At 38.8% G+C, this 21,339-nt stretch overlaps 2 protein-coding genes across 2 annotated transcripts; both read right to left on the bottom strand.

The window, feature by feature from the left end:
* Positions 1–405: 405 nt before the first annotated feature.
* Positions 406–11,209, bottom strand: dpep2 (dipeptidase 2). The gene is made up of 11 exons (XM_023268867.3): positions 11,126–11,209; positions 10,502–10,659; positions 10,254–10,380; positions 9,916–10,045; positions 8,497–8,647; positions 8,008–8,077; positions 6,453–6,629; positions 5,695–5,779; positions 4,124–4,199; positions 2,853–2,988; positions 406–997 (listed from the first exon to the last, which is right to left on the bottom strand). Exons 1-11 carry the CDS (start codon positions 11,126–11,128, stop codon positions 788–790), a joined length of 1,323 nt encoding a protein of 440 aa, XP_023124635.2. The 5' UTR covers positions 11,129–11,209; the 3' UTR covers positions 406–787.
* A 5,419-nt stretch (positions 11,210–16,628) lies between these two features.
* On the bottom strand, positions 16,629–21,132 carry LOC111567619 (ribonuclease P protein subunit p25-like). Its single transcript, XM_023268865.3, has one exon. It carries the CDS (start codon positions 20,248–20,250, stop codon positions 19,414–19,416), a length of 837 nt encoding a protein of 278 aa, XP_023124633.1. The 5' UTR covers positions 20,251–21,132; the 3' UTR covers positions 16,629–19,413.
* Positions 21,133–21,339: the final 207 nt, after the last annotated feature.

Raw genomic sequence — 21,339 nt, 5'->3', positions numbered from 1 at the left:
ATTGACTCTGAATCTTAACAAGGCAGGTTTCACACTGCTGCTTTGAGTTACTGCTGTTCCACACTAATTATCTGGTTCCAGTTAACTGTATGTGCAAATTTTGAAATTTAAAAAAAAAGGAAGGGCAGCTGTCTGCTCAGCCAAAAAGCTCACCCTAAAATGCACACAAAGTTTTGCAAACTTGCATAATATTCTATTACATTGTAAGATCAAATCAAAGAGAAAATCTGTTTTTAAACTGCACCCCTGCACTATTTTGTTGAAGTGTATCATACAATGCAGCATTGTGCATTTAGTGCACCATAAATTAACTTCTTACCTTACCCTAATAGCATCCACTCTAGCTGTTCAATTAAAGCTGCTCACTGATCAGCAGTAAAGAGAAAATCATTTTGAAACAAAAAATTACAGTCCAATCTCTGCAGTTTTATTGAACAGTGTTATTATCCTCCTTCAGAAGGATCATGTCAGACCAAGTGCAACAAATTCAGGAGTAAAATAAATACAGAATAAATAAATACCAAAATGAATTGTGAAAGCCTTTCTCAGAGGAATATCTTTAGTGTATTTATTATATGTACAGGAGCTGGGATTTAAATTACTGCAAAAATGGGGCTTAACACTGAATTTTTTGTCTACTGCAAGAAAGTAATTAATCCCCCCTAATCTTTGCTGACATGTGATGACCCACAAATGGCAACAGCAAACTCATTAAGCTCTTTTTTCTTTATATAGAAAATGAGGCACTTTAAAAAAGACGGTGCAGCTTAACTGAGATTCCAAATCTTCATTCAGTAACAAACAGGATGGAAAGCAGCAGAACTGTGACCAAGATTAGCAGACATGGCGACCTATGTTCTGCGGAGGAGGAGGAGTTCTGGTCAGAGGGCAGCCCTTTCACGTCAGGAGGTGTGAGAACCAGTCTGCAGGGGTTTTGCACTTCCTCTAAGGGGATCTGGATCTCACTGGGTCGTTTTGAACTTAACTGATCACGGACCTGTGGGGAAATATAGAACAATGAGAGAGGGAGACAATGTATAAAACACTTGAACTTTTGGCCTGTGGTTTTGTCAAGAATATTTTCAAACAGAGCATTTTATGTCAATTATACACTACGGTTCAAAAGTTTGGGGTAACTTAGAAATGTCCTCATTTTTGAAAGAAAAACTGTTTTTTTAAATGAAGATAACATTAAATTATTCAGAAATCCAGTCTAGACATTGGTAATATGATAAATGACTATTCTAGCTGGAAACGGCTGATTTTTAATGGAATATCTACATAGGGGTACAGAGGAACATTGCCAGCAACCATCACTCCTGTGTTCTAATGCTACATTGTGTTAGCTAATTGTGTTGAAAGGCTAATTGATGATTAGAAAACCCTTGTGCAATTATGTTAGCACAGGAAAAAATGTGTGAGTTTTCATGGAAAACATGAAATTGTCTGGGTGACTCCAAACGTTTGAACAGTAATGTATGTTATCATTCAATCAATCATGTAAGGTCAGTTAAACTATGAATCATATGTAAATATTATTTTGGTTGAAAGAGTTTTAAAAATATCCACAAATTCTTTAACATTTCAATATCAAATAAGGTGATCAGCATCCATTACTGTCTTGTCTGGTTTTTTTTGTTAACCCGCTGTTTCATTGTTCATAGCTCTTAGTTATTACTGTTGTTGTCTTTTTCACTTCCTACCCCAGTTTCTCCCTGCCTATGTGATTGAACGCCCTACACGAATTGATTCTATCTATGCTATTTAGCCCTACTTTCCATCAGTATTTATTGTCCCAATCCATTCTCCACAATGAGGGCTGAAGTATTAAGCTGACGTCACAGCTGTGGTGCTTCAGTATGCAAGTTTGTGCTGGCAATGGTACAAGAAGGAGAAATGAGAAACCCTATCATGACAACACATGCTGCATCAAAAAAATACATTGCCAAAAAAAGTGAATTTCGACCTGTGTTTTTTTCACAGTTTAATTGGCTGCTCAGCTGATTATTTCCTGTTTGCAGCATTACAGTGTTAATACACTTTAGGAAACTATCAAAAGTCAGGAAAGCCATGAACATCTGCAAATTCTCTGTGGACAAAAACAACAAACAACTCTACAAACGTGCAATAAACAGCCACAACAGCGAGCAGCCTGATGCTGTTCCTCACAGATAAACTTCCTAAGGGATTTCTTCCCTTTACCGTCCATAATTGCTTCGTGTGCATTTTGTGTGCGGCAGGGCAAGTGTGTTTATATGTCACCAATTTAGCTATGAACTCTGGGCTAGTCCCTCAGGAACAGATATGCAGACTCACAGACACACTGCGTGGCAGCATAGAAAAGTCTGCATCAGAGCCCTCATGCAGCTGACAGTTTTGCAGTGGGATAGCCCTAAACCCTAACAGACAATGAGTCTGTGAGTGTTCAGATTGGGATTGGACCAGTCTCTGCACTCACTTCCTCTTGCACCAGGTCCTCTCAGTACCTCTGTGTCTACCATTGCAGCCATTTCTCCTTGTGCATTTTTTAGACCTTGTGTTTACCTATCCTACTGTTTTAAAGTAAACACTTTTCAATTCTACATGCTTGACCGTTGAGTTGTGCATTTGAGTCCAGTGTCTATTGGTACCAGTGTCACATGTTTTAGTTAAATATAAATCTAAAAATGTCGTCAAATATTTGAGACATACTAATAAAATAATAAATACTGAAGACATGTTCAACTAAATATAAAGCTGTTATAGCAGAATCACTCCTTTGGCCAAAAATGGAGTACAAATAGGTCCACTTACCCTTCATTTGTCAGAGAGGGCTATTTTTCATCATAAAATAAATTTGTTCAATAGCTCACCCTCTCGACCTCTTCAAACACTCGCAGGAAGTTCCTTCTGAGGACATCAGCCAACTCATTCTCAGTCCAGTTTCTTTGCAGCAGTTCCTGGATCAGGGCGGGATACTTGGACACATCCTCTAACCCCTTTGGGAAACTGTTAACAAAAAATTACACAGTTCTATTTACATACTGCTAATAATGTATTCATTACTCCGCCAAGAAACGTGTGACAATCAGCATATGTGAATCCTTCCTTCCTTCCTTCCTTCCTTCCTTCCTTCTGTGCACAACATTACTCAAAAACGGAACAACGGATTTGGATGAAATTTTCAGGGAATGTCAGAAATGACGCAAGGACCACCTCATTAGATTTTGGCAGTGATGCGGCTTATAGTCTGGATCCACAGATTTGTTAAGGATTTCCAGATAGCGGCACGGCGTCACTGTAACTATGACAACAAGCGAACGCTACCAGCTGCCTGCTGATGATCCAATGATTGCGATCTCACTACAAATCAACCGGGACCTATCCGTCGGAAATGATGCAAGGAAAAATTGATTATATTGTGGGGGTATTTCTGAGTCCCATCAATTAACGGCGGCCGCTACATATTTAGGTCATGCGATTCGGTTTCCGTACATAACGTACACATGCCTAACACACGCCTGTGCTCAGCGCAAGATCATTTTTTATGAAAGATTTCATCCGTCGGAAATGATACAAAGATGGAGCAGCCTTGGCGGAGTACTGCGCTCTCTGAGTGTTTTTCTTGTTGTGTTTATGTAATACGCATATTTTTTTTTTTAAACAAATCCCTCACTCTGGCAGTTTAATACATACAATGCACACACACACCTAGACAAACATTTATAATTACAATATATACATATTAACTATTACAGTAATAAAACCTTAAGGACCCTCAGCATTATTTGTTTTATGGTATTATGTATGCATAGCATGAACAATTCACTGCCGTCCACAGCAGCAGCCCTCCTTTTATGTCTGGTAGCAGGATAAAGTTATTGATTTTTAACATTTTTCAGTCTGTTGACAACAGGACAGCCAAATTGCTAATATCATGACAAGCAAACAAAAGCACAAAATTGATCTGGTTCAACAACAGCCTTTGAAATATGTTGTCTGGAGGATAAGATTCCCACTCATCCAGACCACTGGATATGAAAACTGAAGGAACTAATTTATGTTTGCAAGCAGCCCTCAATTCCCTTTGAAATGGCATTTGCAGTTATCTGTATATTGTTTTTTGCAGGTGAATATTTCTTACCCCACAGCGCCTTCAAAGTCCCCTCCAATTCCTATTGATTCAGCTCCAATCATCTTCTTAATGTAATCAAAATGATCTGTAAAAGACAGATGGAATAATAAATGTTTGGTGCTAGATTGGATTAGCGTTAGGGACATTTTGTTGTGATTAGTTGCTAAGTTTTTTTCATGTTTAAAAACAGGTTTCGTGTGAAGATTGGATTTGCAATGAAAACTAAAGCAAATGAACAATTCCTCTCAGAGCCCTTTTTCTTTGATAATGGCTGTAGGCCATGTAAAGGACAGTGAACAGATAACAGCAAATTGCTTTCCTACCTTTTAAACTAAAACTGGTAAATTACAGTTCTAATAACTGTAACAATAACCATAACCCTTAATCCCAACCCCTAACCATAGTCACTGTGGTCTGCGGACTTGCTACGTACATAGCTAAATTTAAAAATGTGCCATCAACCCTTCGATTAGTGGATGAACCCACCACCTGAACTCCAGCCAACAAGGTACTAATCTGGTCTGTTTTGCTTATTTACGATTATCTCTGTTGCGTCAACAATTGCCTACCAACATAACAGCCAAACACAGCAGAGCAGAGCATAGCTCCAACTGATCCAACTAGCACCAATCATGATAAATCAGGTATATGAACGACAAAGTTCAGATTCATTACAAATCTATCCAAGATACACACGTGGACAAAATTGTTGGTACTCCTTGGTTAATGAAAGAAAAACCCACAATGGTCACAGAAATAATTTGAATCTGACAACAGTGATAATAAATAAAAATTCTATGAAAATTAACCAATGAAAATCAGACATTGCTTTTGAACCGTGGTTCAACAGAATTATTTTAAAAAGTAAACTCATGAAACAGGCCTGGACAAAAGTGATGGTACCCTTAATTTAATATTTTGTTGCACAACCTTTTGAGACAATCACTGCAATCAAACCATTTCTGTAACTGTCAATGAGACTTCTGCACCTCTCAGCAGGTATTCTGGTCCACTCCTCATGAACAGACTGCTCCAGTTGTCTCAGGTGTGAAGGGTTCCTTCTCCAGACGGCATGTTTCAGCTCCTTCCACAGATGTTCAATAGGATTTAGATCAGGGTTCATAGAAGGCCACTTCAGAATAGTCCAGTGTTTTCCTCTTAGCCGTTCTTGGGTGTTTTTAGCTGCGTGTTTTGGCTCATTATCCTGTTGCAAGACCCATGACCTGCGACTGAGACCAAGCTTTCTGACACTGGGCAGCACATTTCTCTCTAGAATACCTTGATATTCATGAGATTTCATTGTACCCTGCACAGATTCAAGACACCCTGTGCCAGATGCAGCAAAGCAGCCCCAGAACATAACAGAGCCTCCTCCATGTTTCACAGTAGGGACAGTGTTCTTTTCTTGATATGCTTCATTTTTGCATCTGTGAACATAGAGCTGATGTGCCATCATTTTTGTCCAGGCCTGTTTCATGAGTTTATTTTGTAAAATAATTCTGTTAAACCACGGTTCAAAAGCAATGTCTGATTTTCATTGGTGAATTGGTTTCATTGGTCCACGTGTGTAAACGCCTCACCAGCCACACGAGAGATGTTGGCCTCATCTCTGCAGGAAATGAACTTGCTGTGGAGATTCACCATGATCAACCCTCGGTTCTTTTTCTGAAACACAACACAAACAGTGTCACTGCAGAGTCTCGAGGAAACACGTATTCCTGTCATTACCAACTAAAATAAATAAGCTTGTAAATAAAAATACACTTAAAATACAAGTTTTTGTATCATTTACATTCATTACTTGTTGTAAGCAGACGCTGAAAAGAACAGATTCCCACTTGTCTTATGTAAAGCTGTTTTGTAGCTTATTCACAGAAAGATCCGTGACATGATGAGAAACATGAGGGATCATCATGAGGGATCTGATGGGGTCAGAGTTGGTTTGAGGTTAAGTAAGAGAAATACAATTTATTGACATTTATCTAGTGCAATACTATGATGGAACACATTGTAGATATTGTACATGCTTCATACACATGTACAAGAAAATCCAAACTCAGTGGGTTTGAGTGAGCCCTCGAATATGCCCTCTTAGTGGACTGAAATGTAAAAAAAATAAATATATATACATCATGATGGTGGACATCTGGTCATGATGTTTGCTTCTACCAATACGGACTAAAAGTTTAAACAGACTAAAAATGAAAACACATTGGGTGTTAAGATATAAACAAAAAATCAAACCAAAATCCAGGAGTCATTAAGCTGATTGATCAGATAATTATACAAACATGAAGCTAAGCAGGCCATTAATCACCCCATGAGCAGTTTTTCTTACCAGCTCATGCAGCAGCCAATCAGGGACGTTGCGGCTGTGGTTACAGATCGAGTAGGAGGATGAATGACTAAAAATAACCGAAGCCTTGGAATGCTTCAGTACCGCCAAGGCTGTGTCCCAAGAAGTGTGGGAGACGTCCACGATCATCCCCAGTCTGTTCATCTCATCCACCACAGCCTCAAAAACACAGTACAAAAACAAAACATTTAAGCCACCATTCACAGTATTGCGGGAAGGAAGCAAGCCAATTCAGAACACAGCAGGAGACAGTTACATGTGCACATATAAACACACTCATGCAGAAAGCAGTGGAGGAAATCCTACACTCTGCTGTTGTTGATCTTAATAAAAACAAACACACACTCTGAGTTATTTCTCTGTCAACAGCCTCATCTCAAAAGCTCATTTACACTGTGCGCACACTTATTAGGCAAATTGTATTCGTAAATTAATTTTATTATTGAGCAAACGCAGTCCTCTCAGTTAATCCAAAATGTAATTGAATCTCAAACCTGAGTGTTTAACTAAGAAAAAGTGAGTTTTGTCTCTCTTGAGGGGCCTATACGAGTGTGCAAAATTATTAGACAACTGAATTACAAAAATAAATTTTCCCAACGTCATTGTTTATCCTTAATGTTAAGAGTCAGTGTAACGAAAAGAGCAACACAAAATAACAATTAAATCACTTTTTTGGCCTTTCAAAATCATTCAGTGATCAATATATCCACCTTCTTTTCAATAACTGTCACAGCCTTCTATTCATGGAGCTTGTCAGTGTCTTCATCTGTTCACAATGAACTTTCACTGAGGCTACAACCACAGCCTCCCAAATACCATTCAGAGAGATGTATTGTCTCTTCTCACTGTAAATCTCACATCTGAGAAGGACTCACAAGTTCCATAGGATTTATGTCAGGTGAAAAAGAGTTAGGTCATTATTTAGTCATCTTTGAGACCTTTGCCTGCAGACCGAGCAGTGGATCTATCTTCTTGGATGTCTTCTGCCAATTGCCAAACCACCTCTCATCCATTATGGTGTCATCTTACTTCGTTAAAATCAAACAGACAATTAGGTTTGTGTGTGTTGTGCATAGAAATACTGATGAGGTCAAAATGCTTGCTTGCCTAATAACTGTGCAAAGAGTGTAGTATGCACAGCATTAACTACCTTTAGCAATTAGCTTCTTGAATAACAATAACTCTAACTTCTACTTCTATAACTACTCCCATTGACAAAATAATATTATCAGTAACAATACACTTTTCTTTTGTTTTCTGACCAACATTTAACATTATAAAGATTAAGCAGCTCTAAAATGTTGCAACTGTCTACTTACAGGACACAAGTCTGTAGTATTATTTTATTTATTTTTTTTTTTAAAGTAAAATTATGATTTTTTTTCAATCTTAAAATTTGATGTCTCATTTCAAAACCACACTAGAAATGTTATATTTCCTCTAAGGAAAAAAATCAGAAAGCATGCTTAGACAGCGAGGAATGCAAAAAAAAAAAAAAAGAAACACCACTGATATCACTGAACTAATAGCAGCTTACCTTCCCAAACTCTGTCAGGCTGTTATTCTGTCTTTGAAAGACATTGTAAAGTTTTGACGATGATTCAGCCCTGCATAGACAAAGAATGTTGTTAATGCCGCAAATCATTCAAGTATGGGGTGTCTCATTACTGGCAGTTCCTTTAGGGCATATTATTAGCACTGAAGTATTGTTCATCTGGTTGAAGCACACTCAGCTACGTGCAATGGCAAGTTTCAGAGAGAAGATAAACATAGGTCATTTGCATAAAAGAAAAATACTCAGATATCAAATGTGTAAATGTATTTGACCTTTCCATTCCCTCATTCCGGTAGGCAAAGATTAAATGTGGCTCAGTGGCTCATCCTTTAATGGAGCTCTCTGGCATTAAAATCACACAGCTAGTGTTAGATATTTAATTAATTGTGATTTTAGCTTCATAAAATGGGTAAAGACCCAGAAGACCCATAAACATGTGAAATAAAGAGTTCAACATGCTTGTACTATTACCAGGGTGTATTGCAGGTATGTGTCAGGGCCATGGAGCGGACCCCAAGCTGGTACAGCATCCGCAAGGTTGGGAGGCTGCTGTCAATAGAGTGGCCTCCCTCAACGCTTATTAGACAGGCTATCTTATGCCTCATCTCAGAATTCTTCAGCTCTGTAAAGACAGACACAAATGCACAACGTATACACACATTCCTGGACACTAATGCCTTCAGTCAAGCCAGTAGTTGTTAGCTGTGTTGATGCTGCTTTGTCATTAAAGGCCCCTTCAGACATGCGCTGCTTTCAGTTCATCTGATGACATCTGAACATGTTGGCTTGATGTCTGAATCAGCGCCCTGGCCATGTTCCAAGTCATGATCTCACTAGGTTGGGCCTACTAACATCTACCTATCACTTTCAACATGGCACAAGTCTGAACTGTCCACCATCACATTAACAGGCAGGCATGCACATAATTAAACACACTTCAAGCAACTTCAAGGGAACATACTTAAAGTTGCCACAAAGTGATTTGGAAAAGGATTTTTTCCAAGTTCAATCCCAATATTGATCCAAAAACACAGAGCAAAAGACGGTGTTTGTCTGCCAAAATCCATAAAAACACAATTTTCATTCACTTTCCCATGCAATTTTATATGTATAACAAGCGAAATGTCCATAAAAATAAAACTTTACTTTAATGCAACCTGTAACAAGTCAGAGTAATGACTCGCCCTTAAACACTTGCAATATAAATCTAAACAGCAGCAGGTTCCATATGACCAAGAGAGTTGAGCGCATTTACGCAGGAGCTGAAGTTTAGCAGCAACTTCATTAATTACTTCTAATTATAAATTATGCCCAACATGGAGACAAGTTCAGTCAGGATTTAACAGCAGGTCACAGTGTGTACTTTTTTTTCACATCAGACAGGTGAGCTGCCACACAGAGATGCAGTTTGGAAGCTGCATTTAAATCATTTGTTTCACAGCAGCCGTCCTCGGGTTGAGTCCTGAGCTCCATCACAGCTGTCAGGATATTTTTATTTTAGGGGTTGTAAACTAGAAGTTAGACTATCATCCCACATAGACAGGGTTTTCAGTGTTTCAGACAGTGTGATAGACCTCCTCCTACTTTAGATTTACCTTTTTGTTTATTAGTATATTGTGATGTACTATACATCACTTTATATACAAATGCTGTCTCACTATGTCACTGTTGACCAATGTCTGAATGACAGTTTGCCATCACTTTAACAGATTAGCTAACCCTGAAATGTTACATGTCTCATGTCTGAATAGGTCTTACTTCAGACAAAAGCTAACATTCAGTACAAGCCAGTGAACCACACAAATTTAAGTTATGTTACAAAACACTATGTAAACATTAAACTGTATGGTATATGGTCTGCAGTCCCATCATGATGGAAGTGTACTCTACCTTGGGCAGACGTAACCAGCTCAAAGTCCTGGTACTCAGTGCACATACGTCTGACCACATCTATTTGTTCCAGAGTCAGCCTCACAGCATCCTTCTGCTGGGCCCCACACATTACATAGACAGCAAACACCTGACAAAAGGACAGGGATGTCGCACAAGAGAATGGAGAATGAATCTAAGTTTGATCTTTAGTAAATGGGGTTTTTCAAAGCCCCTCAGGTTTTAAAGTGCCAATGTTTAATAGTTGAAACGTGCACTTTTGCTAGGCTACTCTCAGGAGAAATCTGGACATTAAAACAGACTGGCCTCGGGAGTAAACACTGATTAAATTACAATACCTGTGCCTGCACATGGCCTGCTTGCAGGCGGGAGATGTCAGTGGCCACTTTGCTGACATTATGAAGATCAATCTGGCTCAGACGATTGTTGTGAAGGATCCTCAGCTGGAGAGCTAGGTCATTATGACTGATAAATGGAGAGTGAGGAGAGTGAGTGGGGAAAGACAGAGAAGCATTTTAATCTGATCTCAATAATTCATTTCCATGAATGTAACTTGTGTGTGGGCAGAACAATAAACTCCCTTTACCCATCAATAAGAGGATATCTGGACATCAAATCATGTGCTCTGTCTCTTTCAGAGTATCCACATACCAAATGGCACAGACAGAATACCACCAGAGCCACAAGAGACTGCATCCAGAAGCTGGATGAAACACTTTTTACAGTTTTCCTGGAGAGCATATTCTGAGGAAACAAAGCACAGCAGTGTATTATAGCTATGTGATAGCAGAAAGATTTCCTTTGCATGGTCAATGCAGTTATCACAAACTAGTTTGAATTTGTGATCAGTTTTAAAAGGACAACAGCACAGTTGTGTCTTTTTCGGGAATTAGAAAAAATATTAAAGTGACAGCTATAAATACAACATAATAGTATCTTTAAACTTACTACTTTTGCTTATTTGGAATTATGAAATACAAACACATGGCATCAAAGTGCGAAAGTACTATATTCTCTCTATTTATCAGAGCACCGCTATAAGTTATTACAAGTGTGTTTTATTTATCTCAATTGGTTTATTTCATCTAAGTTATGAAAACTGTCAAAGATATTATGACAAATAAATTCATACTAATTTTGAACAGCTTTTATGTTTAAAGTAGTGAGTGAAAAGTTAAAATAAATAAATAACACAAAACAAGAGACTTACCATCCCGGTAGTTTAAAAGCAACTAGTTGTCCACCTTGTTGAACAACTGTATTCAAACTGGACGAACCTTCCAGCTCCGCCTCAGACAAACAGCAGAACACGCCTATAGAAAAGTGGCAGCTGTGCAGTGTGCTGCATTCAAGTCCGATCGGGAAAATGGATGAATATATACAGAGGCTGTTACACGCTTTTATTTATTGGTCGTTATCAGCGTATGTTGCAGATTTAAGTTGTAGATGAATTTAGACCATGCGTTGAACTCGTCCCTTTTCTGTTTTTAAGACTTCTAAGTTTGCTAATGTTCTGAGTGTTTTTAACAACGGATAGACACATATCTCATGTGAGTAACACGGCAGAAAGCAAATATGTAGGTGTTACAATTGCCGTGCGCATTTTTTTTTCCATCTATTTATTTTATTGTATCGTCAACATTGGAGTTACGAATTTACAAGGGGCATTTAAAAGCCCCGTTGAGAACTGTGGATTTGATGTTGTCATCTGCTGGTTAAATGATGTAATTGCTACCTCAAACGGCGGAAGGAAGCTGAGGTTTTTTTTAAATTATTGTTTGCATTATTTGCATCAGTATTATGCGAGTCAATTAGCTACTCTGTTTCATAAAATTATTCATTCTATTAAAGAAGTTTTTTTTTTTTTTGTTTGTTTTTTTTAAGCATTGTGGTTGCTGCCTATATATTTCCAGACGCTTCTCAAGGTAGGACGCAATTAAATATTCACGAATTCACAAAATGACAACCGGAAATCACAGTGATTGAAATATGGCATTGTAATGTCGGAAGAAAACTAGGACAGCGTTCATTTACTCAGCAAGAAATAGTACAACTACAAAGTTAGGAACTGACAAACAAATTAACACGAACAGAACTTTAAATTTTGGTGAGGCCTCCAGAAAAACAATGATTTGTGGCCGCCGTGTTTGTACCGTTTACGCAAAACCATGTGCGCAAAACGCAACAGGATTAGAGTTGAACTACTGAACGGTACGGGCTACTTTAGTTACCTCTGACTTTTGAAAGTTTTAGGAATAAAAGTCATCAAAGCAGGTGTTACTATACACTGTTTGACGAAACGTTTTTGCAAAAAAAGGTAAACTACTTATTTTGGTGACTGTATGTTATCAATACACCTGTCCATAGCAGACACTTTGACAGGCATTGTTGATGACATCACCGAGGTTCCCTGTATGCACAATACCAGGCCTGAAAACTGAAACTGCAAACACCTAAATATAATTCAGTCATTATTTATTTTAGTATTTAACCGCGGTAATAATATGTCTTCTAAGGATCCTAAATTCAGAGTACAATGCAGCTTAATGAAATATTGTGCTTTCAGGGAGCGACAGGCCAGTACCTGCTCAAAGACTTTCAGTGGGTGTCATCCTCTAAGAAGATTTTCAGTTTGGCGTGTAAAGCACACAACATCCCTTTACAGGAACACACTATCAAGGTAAGAGTGTATTTATATTAAGTAGTAATCAGACATTGATTATTCTGAGGTTTATAGAAGGCTGTCCACAACCTGAGCATCTCATAAATTGCCCTATTAGTCTGGGGCAAACAGATCTACAAAAAGTCACAGGCTTTGAGGGGTTTGGTAGAGTGTTTGCACGAGTGTTTAATTTTGAGGTGTAGATGGCTAGTTTTTAAAGAATAGTCATAGGAATGGTGAATGCATTTGCCTTTTGATGTGTTTTCTTTTTCTCTTCTTGACTTGCCCTGGAGACTTTGAAAGCTTTTCCTGTTTGGTGTGAACAGTATGCATCGTTTCTGTGTATTAAAGCAAACTGTACTATTTGGTTGACAGTAGTGTCTGCAGATGGTTAATATTGCTTGCTACATACAGTAGATGCTATTCTTGGCTTGTGGGGCATTTAACATGATCATTTATGCCACATAGTGCATCCTTGCTGTATAACTGGTAGGATAGGTTGTATTTTGTGTGCAGGACATTTTTTTATGTGATATCTGCTGACTTACACAAAATCACCATCCCAAATACATGAAATGTGTCTGTTACATTTTGATTTGTGGTAGTTTTTAAGATTAATTTCATTCCGGTGTCTCTCCACTGGAGCAATGCCTGGTCAGATAACTGCTTTTTTTTTGACAATCAGTGTTCCCAAAGAGGCATCTGCAAGATTCATCTGTTCATATAAACTGCAGCATACAGGACAGTTTGGCCCGAGTGCCAAGGTCCATATCACAGATTACATCCTCTGCTTTTACATGCTTTCTAACCTGAAATGCGCTTGTGTTTAATGAATCTTGTGTGAATTGTGTAAATGTGAATGAGTCTGGTGTTGATGGGGAGCATCAGGGCTCCACAAATGAATTTCAATTAATTTCAGTGGGAAGATGTGAAGCCTGATTCTGTGGTCCACCCACTGAGAATTGGCCTTGTAGTCCGTAATGAGGAGAGTGATTCAGCTCTGATTGGAGCACCCTACTGCTTCAATGGAGTAATCACAACTGTGTTGATATTTCTCTACCAATCCTCCCACTGCGTGGAGTGGACCCCCAGCTGACACTGTTTGAATTCAAATTAACCAAATCATTTAGTCATATTGTCGACCTTGCTGTGGAATGTGACTGGCAATACAGGAGATGAAAATCCCTCGTGTATAACTGTGTCCTCACAGTTTGATGAGGGAGCTTACACCAAATTGTTCTCATTAGCATATCTGTCTGCTGTATTTTGTTGAATTAATGCCGTGGAAAGTATGGGTTTGGTCACTGTCAGGTGAACCATTTCAGAAAATCGATTATTGAAATAATGATAGTTTTCTAACTAACTGAGATGATGCAGAAATAACTTTACAAACATTTTTAAAAACCAACTCAATTGGTAATTCCCATTGGTGTCATGGTTTTTATTAATTTTTCTCAGCCATAAGTTTAAATGGTTTATATTTGATAATAATTTGCTAAAGTTCAAAATTGCATGTCCAAATCAACATTGAAATCTGATTCAGAAAGTCATGTTCGAAGGTTAGCATTCTTTTAATTTAGATGTTGAGATTGTTAAAATGTGTATAGCTATTTACTAAAAATGATAATTGTGAAGTTTAGAATTTGTTATTGCAACATCATTTAATAATCCTAAATGCTGTCTTTCTCAAGCTGCATCTTGTCAGATTACTTTATTAATCCCGAGTGAAATCATTCTGTTACAGCTGCTACACACCGTTGAAATGAACTCAATTATATAGAGAAACACTGACTGAAATAGGGTTATGATAATAATTTACTCAATGTACGCTGTACAATTATAGTATCATTCTGGATTATGCAAGAAATCAGTGGCTGCCCAAGTGTCAAAAAACACTACGATTATTGAAGACAAAGTAATAAGAAATACTTTCCACCACAGTATCAGATGAGAAAGCAGTCATGGTTGATAGGCAAGGATATCTGGTCAAATTATTTGCACCTCTATGATGAAAAACATTCCAAGCATGTAACCAAAAACTATCATTTGATGTGACAGTCGTGTCTGTAGAGTGGTGTACAGATTTTGTGTTCCTTCAAGTGTAAGATGCTCAACAAAAGCACTGTGCTTGTTTGTTAGTGCTTATATAGTGTAGATCACCCTGGCTTTGTTTCCTCCAATCAGCACAATCTAAGTGCACTGAACATTCACCTATGAACATGGCCAGTATTTTAGAGAAGTTCAGTCACCATATTAATCACATCACTGCATATTCCTCATGCTGTCTGTGCACATTTTAACAGTAGAGACCAAAGGACAAAGATCTGAAAAGCCAGAGGACTTTCTCATATCCAGCTTATCACTTGAGCATTTACATCCTGAAAGAGCACAGACTAGTCTTTGTTTATGCAGACACACACTTTAAAGGTTTGTGTATCTCTGTAAATGTTCTTCACTTTTTTCTTTATTTTACAAATATACATTACTGTTGTTACTCCAAGCTCTTCAATCTAATTGAGTCCTCTCGTTACTGCAAGAGTGGGAAAATGTTGATAAAACTGTGAAATATTATATTTGAGAAAAAGGAAGATCAGCATGCCAGCCTTGAGATTGCCTTAACTGATCAACAACAACAATAAAAATGGCAGGGCTCCAGCTTTCATTTGCTTGTGGTAAATGCTCTGTTATATTCTTAAAAACATGATTATAGATAGTAAGTTCATTGAGTAATGGTAGTCTATTCTTTCAACATTTAGCTTTGTTGTGCAAACCCTGTAGTGAACAGATTCATGAATGTCTCTCAGATGTGTCAGTAGTAGCACTCTTGAGCTTCGATATTTTTTCTGCATTTGACTTTGAACTTATTTCTCCACTAGAGGGCAGCAACAGTCAGTTAGTTTTCTTCATCTTTCTTTGCCTATCCCTCATGTTAGGAAATTAATGATATACCAATGTAATATACAGACCTGACAGATGCATGGCTGTCCCTAAATATATAAAGACATGCAGAAATAATTTAAAGAGGTTGGGAACAATCCTTAAAGCAAACGTAACTTTGCTTTGTTTCCTTTATAATTATAACAGCACAATGCAACTTTCTGAAACTATAAGACTTCCGTGTTCCTAACCAGTCTTAGGTGGTCTGAGTCTTAGGTGTTTTTTTTTTTTTTTTTTTTAAAGGACCTTTATTTAGTGTAAATACAGTGGACCTTCATTTTCTGTTACAGCCTTTGAAAGAATGTTGAAGACATTTTTGTCTCCAAACTTCTCATTTCTTTTGCCCTGGATTCTGGCAGCCCTGTAGTCAGTGTTCATTATCTGCTCTTACAGCTTTGACTTCAGCACAGCAATTACATCCTCAGCTGCACTGATTAATCCAACATGGAGCCATTTCACAAAATGGTTTTGAAAAGACATTTCCAGACACTTACCAGGGAGTAGCTGTGGCACAGCTTGTTTATGCAGATAGACCACAGCCAGTCAAATGGCAATAAGATGTTTTCAATGGCTGCTTAAGTGTTCTCTTAACCTCTAGTGTAAACTGTATAGGAAACAATGGACTGTTCGGAACATGATTAATTTAATCTATTTTACAGCTGACATATAATGGAGGTGCCTGATGTCATGTTTGGCTAATGTACGTTTCTCTATTGTTCAACATATTCCCTCTATGGCCATTTGTTAATGTGTCTTCACTGCTCTCTGCGTAACTGCTTAACCTTCCATTTTCTTCTCGCAATCACATAATCAATCACTGTCCCATTACTTGACAAGGCAGACAAAGAGAGTGTATGAGTGAGAAAAACCTTTTGGCCTGTCTCGACAAGCAAGAGGAATGTCGACTTCAGAGGGCTAACACAGGCAGAAAACATAGGCCCAGTAAATATTCAATTTAAAGGATTCCCAGATAAGGCGAGTTGAAAAATTGAGGCAGCACCCATTCTTCTAGATAAGAGAAGACGGAGCCATCTGGAGGCTGGGAGATAGCGAACTCCCACGCCATCCCAGAGACCTCACTCTCATCTGCTGCAGCGGCAGAGAAGGGAAAAATAGAGTGCCAACACTTTCATTATGTTAACTTCAAAATGAATTTATTCACATTCAGTGCATGTAGTTATTGCCTTTGGTAAACAGAAGGTTACTGTTGTGTCCGCCATAACAGACTAACTATCATCAGTCAGGCTTCACATAATGTTGTCCTTTGCCTTTGAAGATTTTATAACTTAATAAGTATTTGGTGAGATGTCTGAGTATTTTTATGTAAAAATAGTGTCTTGTCTGCATTGCCATATTGAAATAATATTTAAAAAAAAAAATTATCCACTTAAACTGCCCAACATATATACACAGTTTTGGGGGAAACATCACAAGTCTTTAATAGATTTCCCCCTGGAAAATACCCGTCTGATCATATGATTGTAACAGTATTTAATATATTCACCATCATCTACTACAAAATTGAAAGTATGTGTAATTTCGCTAGTAGTGAAAGCAGCCTTTTTCCATTTTCTCTGAGCTACTCTGTTTCTATTCAGTTTAAATATACTGTGTGTGTAAGTACAGTGTTAACTAAATACAAATAGTACATTTTAGGCCTAGGCCTCTGCCTCCTTTAAATGCACATTGAAGGCATCTTTGAAAACAAGCATTAGTTGCAAACAGACTCTCAGCTTGTGAATAACCTTGTCCACATTCTTATAATGTACTTTGTTGACTCCTCCACCATGCTATTTCGTGCCAGCCACATTGAATTTAGCTCTAGGATAATGCTTTTGTCAGTAAGTTTTATCTGTTCTCTTACTCAGGTACGCTATGCCATTATCCTTAATTACCCCCACTGCATTTCACAGTTGGCCCAGAATTCTCAATACCTGATAACAGATGCAGGTCGATTTGAAATTTACTTATAGTTGCATTATCTTTTTGACCTGAATCACAGACTGATTGTCCCATAGGCTCTTGGCGTGAAAGCTGTTAACTCTGTGATAACAACGACCTGAAGTGATAACCTTCCAGCAGTCTCGAGGACACGCAGTTTGCTACATATGTGCTGTATTGCAGCCGCAGCATTTCTTATTCAACCTTGGGCTCTCTGCTGTGCTCTGATTCATTTAATGGGATCGAGAGGGAGGTTAATCACTATGTCCGTTATAGACTGTTAAAGTGCTACCTGATCACTATAAAAAATATTAGGATTTGTATTTCTTTGAAATAGTTGACTCTCCTTTTTTTCATTTTCTCTATTTTAAAATATTACAAAATTACCTCCGCAGTTAGGAGTCACTTTGATTAATTTACTTTCAGAGGTCGACATTTGCATTTGCAGATTTTCATTAAGATCAGCAGTATAAGCTTCAGACAAGGTTCCACTTGTCTAAGTTATTATTCGCCGATCATATGGCTAATTAAATGGAAAAGGCTCTTAACTATTTGAATAAAATGTTTCTCATGAAGCTTTATTTTGTTTGTCTTGTTTAGCACAACTTTTTAAAGAAGACTTTAATCCATAAAATACGTACGCTCACAGATGTTTTCTTTTCCCCTATCATCGTGCATTCTGCTCAGTTGAATTTTGATCCAATTGCTATAGATGTCTGCAGCTTCCAGTTAAGCTTCAGCAATTACTCAGAGGTGCCGCTTTTGCAACTAAAACGGCATCTAAATGGTGTGAAAATGCAGGGAGGCAATGCATAAAAAATGTCAGCTGGAGGAAGTCTGCAGCCATTTCATTTGTTATGTCTGTCAACTACAAGTGTATAGTGTTACTTTGAAAACTTGGCTCATTTTAAACCAAAATTTCAGCATACTATTTTGCTTGAATAATAGAAGAATATAGCGGAAGAGGCAGACTACAATAAATACGGTGGGTCTGTAGGCCTATGGGCTGAATTGGGAAGGAGAGTAGCTTGTTGCCTTGGTTTCATATTTTGCAGGAACAGTTTAGTGTGAAGCTCTGTCAAGCCTAGTTTTAATCCTTTTCTCCACTGTGTCGTGTGATGTTATATTGTTATCTTAATGATAATCTGTCCCTGTATTTCTGCCCTAGGCATTTCTATCAGGCTGGGTTGGTTTAGGAGCTGTGCCTTATCAACAGCTTTGTCATTAAATCAGCTTTTTCTACAGACAAATTTCACTGCCGTTATTCTTATCAAAAGATCAGCACACTGTGATTTTCTGTTCAATCAGAGCTTCGAAAATTCACTGTTGTGAGCGTAAGAAAGATGAAATACAAAAGAAAAATTCCATTGGAAAAAAAATGTTTATTTAATTTTGTTTTCATGGTGGTTAATAATAGACAAATAAAATGTGTATGTTTTGCATTTGTTATATCGTCAATGGCTTTAAGCTGTTTTTATTTTGTGCTCTTGGATCTATGTTGTGTATTTTGAAAAGCTACATTTAAAAGCATAAAGGAAAAGACATGATTGTAACATGATGCTAAAAAATTATTTTATCCACAGATTGTAGATAGTTTACTCAATGCAGTAATCTGGAACCTGTGATATTCATGGCTTTTTGTCTGTGTGAAGTGGGATGTAAATCTGTCCAAGATCTCATAACACGGTAACACACATCATCATAGTTTTGTGGATGTGAGAGACCATGTTAGACGTACCAAGAAAGATGTCCTGTAAATGCTGTATGTACAGAGGCAAGCTTTTAAGTCCCAGTCAAACTGACCTCTGGAGGCTGAAACTAGTAGTCAGTTCTTCTGAGAAAGCACTGTTCTGTCTGAGTGAATGTTCTGATTGTCTCAGCATTGTGCTTGAGTGGAGTGCAGTGGCAAATGAACTCCTCTGATTCAATTCTCTCCTCTGTGACACCGGTTCAGCCAGTCAGTGAGGAGGAAGGACTGAGACTCCTTCCCCTAAACACACTCTCTTACAGTTAGGGAAACTGCTGTGTGGCAAAGGTCCAAGAGGTCTCTTGCATGTTGTCTGTGAGGCAGGTTCGGCACCCTCTCTGTCCTCCCACAATGCACTGAGAGTCTCTGGAGGCTGATAGCCTGGTTCCTGGGGATCCAGAGGATCTTTGGAAAGAAGGATGCTGATGGAGGGTACAGTCCTGTGCACTGTCATGTCAGAATTCCCCCCTTCAGTACTCTCCCACACTTCTTTCACCACCTTGTACCGCAGTTTGGTCAGCTGATGCAGACAGCCCACTTTTCGTTTCATGATCTCAGCACAGGTGATGGTCTTAGTAACTGCACGACCTGACCCAGTGAAGACCACTTGCCTGAGCCCACCATCGCTCAAACCTCCCCCACTTACACCCTGCTCTCCTTGCATCCGTGCCATAGCAAATCCCATTAAGTTGCGGATCTTGCTTCCCTCCTTCACGCGCATCTCCAGCACCCCAGAAGCTAGTCCTGGGAAGGGACAGGGACTGTCCTCCTCAGTTCGACACACTTTTTTGAACCCTTCCTGTCCTAGTTTGAGTGCAGAAAGAGGCACTGGTAGTGGTGCTGTTTTCAGTGGGCTGGAAACATTGTTGACCACTGCTGACTGGCCCGCATTGTTGTAAGTTTGACCCTGATAAACAGGGCATGTCCCTGGGGTTACCCCATTCCCCATTTGGATTGGTCTACTTGCCTCCAGTCCTGGGTGGGGCCTGACAGCATCTCTGTTCAGGTACTGATTCTGGCCACTGACGACTCCACACCCTGTGAACATTTCTGCAGTCCTCAGTGCTCGACTGTAATATTAATCCAGACACACACTTTCCCCACATGAAATACAGCTTAACATCGTTTTCTTATGCATGTGGCACTTCTCTTTCCTTCCAGTCAACAGCTGTAAAGTTTCAAGACTTCATATAAGAAATATTACCCGCTCCCCAAGAGCACTATCAACGAAGTCTTTAATGCTCCCTCTCAGAAAGAGCTGGAGAAATAAGATAAACGCCTGGCTGGTGAATTAAGAGCACTGTTGGGACCTTGCAAGATGTTCTTTAAAGAGCATCTCAATTTCATACCACAAATGACTATTTGGAAAGGGTTCTGGAGACTGATAAAAATAAAAAATACAAAACTAAATTATCCACTTTCCCACATTTGTACGTATTTCAAATGGTGCTTTTATCTTCAGTAGCTGCAAAAGATACGGAGTGCTTTGTTGATTCTTCTTTTACAAAACTTTTCTAAAGAGAAACTGAAAGCTCAAATTCAGACTCCACCTTTTGCTTAGCGATCCAGTCCAGCGTTGTTGATTTTTGATTTGCTGATCATGTCGTCTTCAACTCAAAATTGACCTCTCGGGTTGTCCAGCTGTTAAGTTCCACCTCTTGTTTTGGACCTCTGGATGTTTTACTCCAGCTTGAGTAGGTCTGCGTCTCCTCTCCCCGTGCCCATACTGGCATCCACTGTAGTTGAGGCCAGGGTTGCATAGAGGTCTGCAGCTGGGGTGTCGTCCCTAGAGGTCTGTCTTGTCTTCAGTGATCCTCTGGAAAGTCTGTTCTGTTCCCCACAAAGAGACATAAGGGACAGGAGCTGCCTCACAAATGCTCATAGGAGGAGTGTCTGTGTGGTTGAGGGGGAGCATGAGGGAAAGGGGAGACAGCCCTCTTAAAGGCGCAGGTCTTTTCATCTTTTAGACGAACACCATCCCCTCCATAACTGAAGCCTGCCATCTGAGGAAAAAGAGAAGGGTAGGGCTACTGTGTCCCTTTAAAACCTAGAATGCAGATCCCCGGCAACTTTGTCAATCTCTTTAGAGGACGTTCCGGTGTTCAATGTACATGACTGATTAAACCTGAGTTCTGAA

This window comes from Amphiprion ocellaris, chromosome 1, assembly GCF_022539595.1.
Source record: "Amphiprion ocellaris isolate individual 3 ecotype Okinawa chromosome 1, ASM2253959v1, whole genome shotgun sequence".
NCBI classification, from domain to species: domain Eukaryota; kingdom Metazoa; phylum Chordata; class Actinopteri; family Pomacentridae; genus Amphiprion; species Amphiprion ocellaris.
Note: the sequence above shows the minus strand (reverse complement) of the source record. Positions and strands in the feature narration are given on the sequence as shown.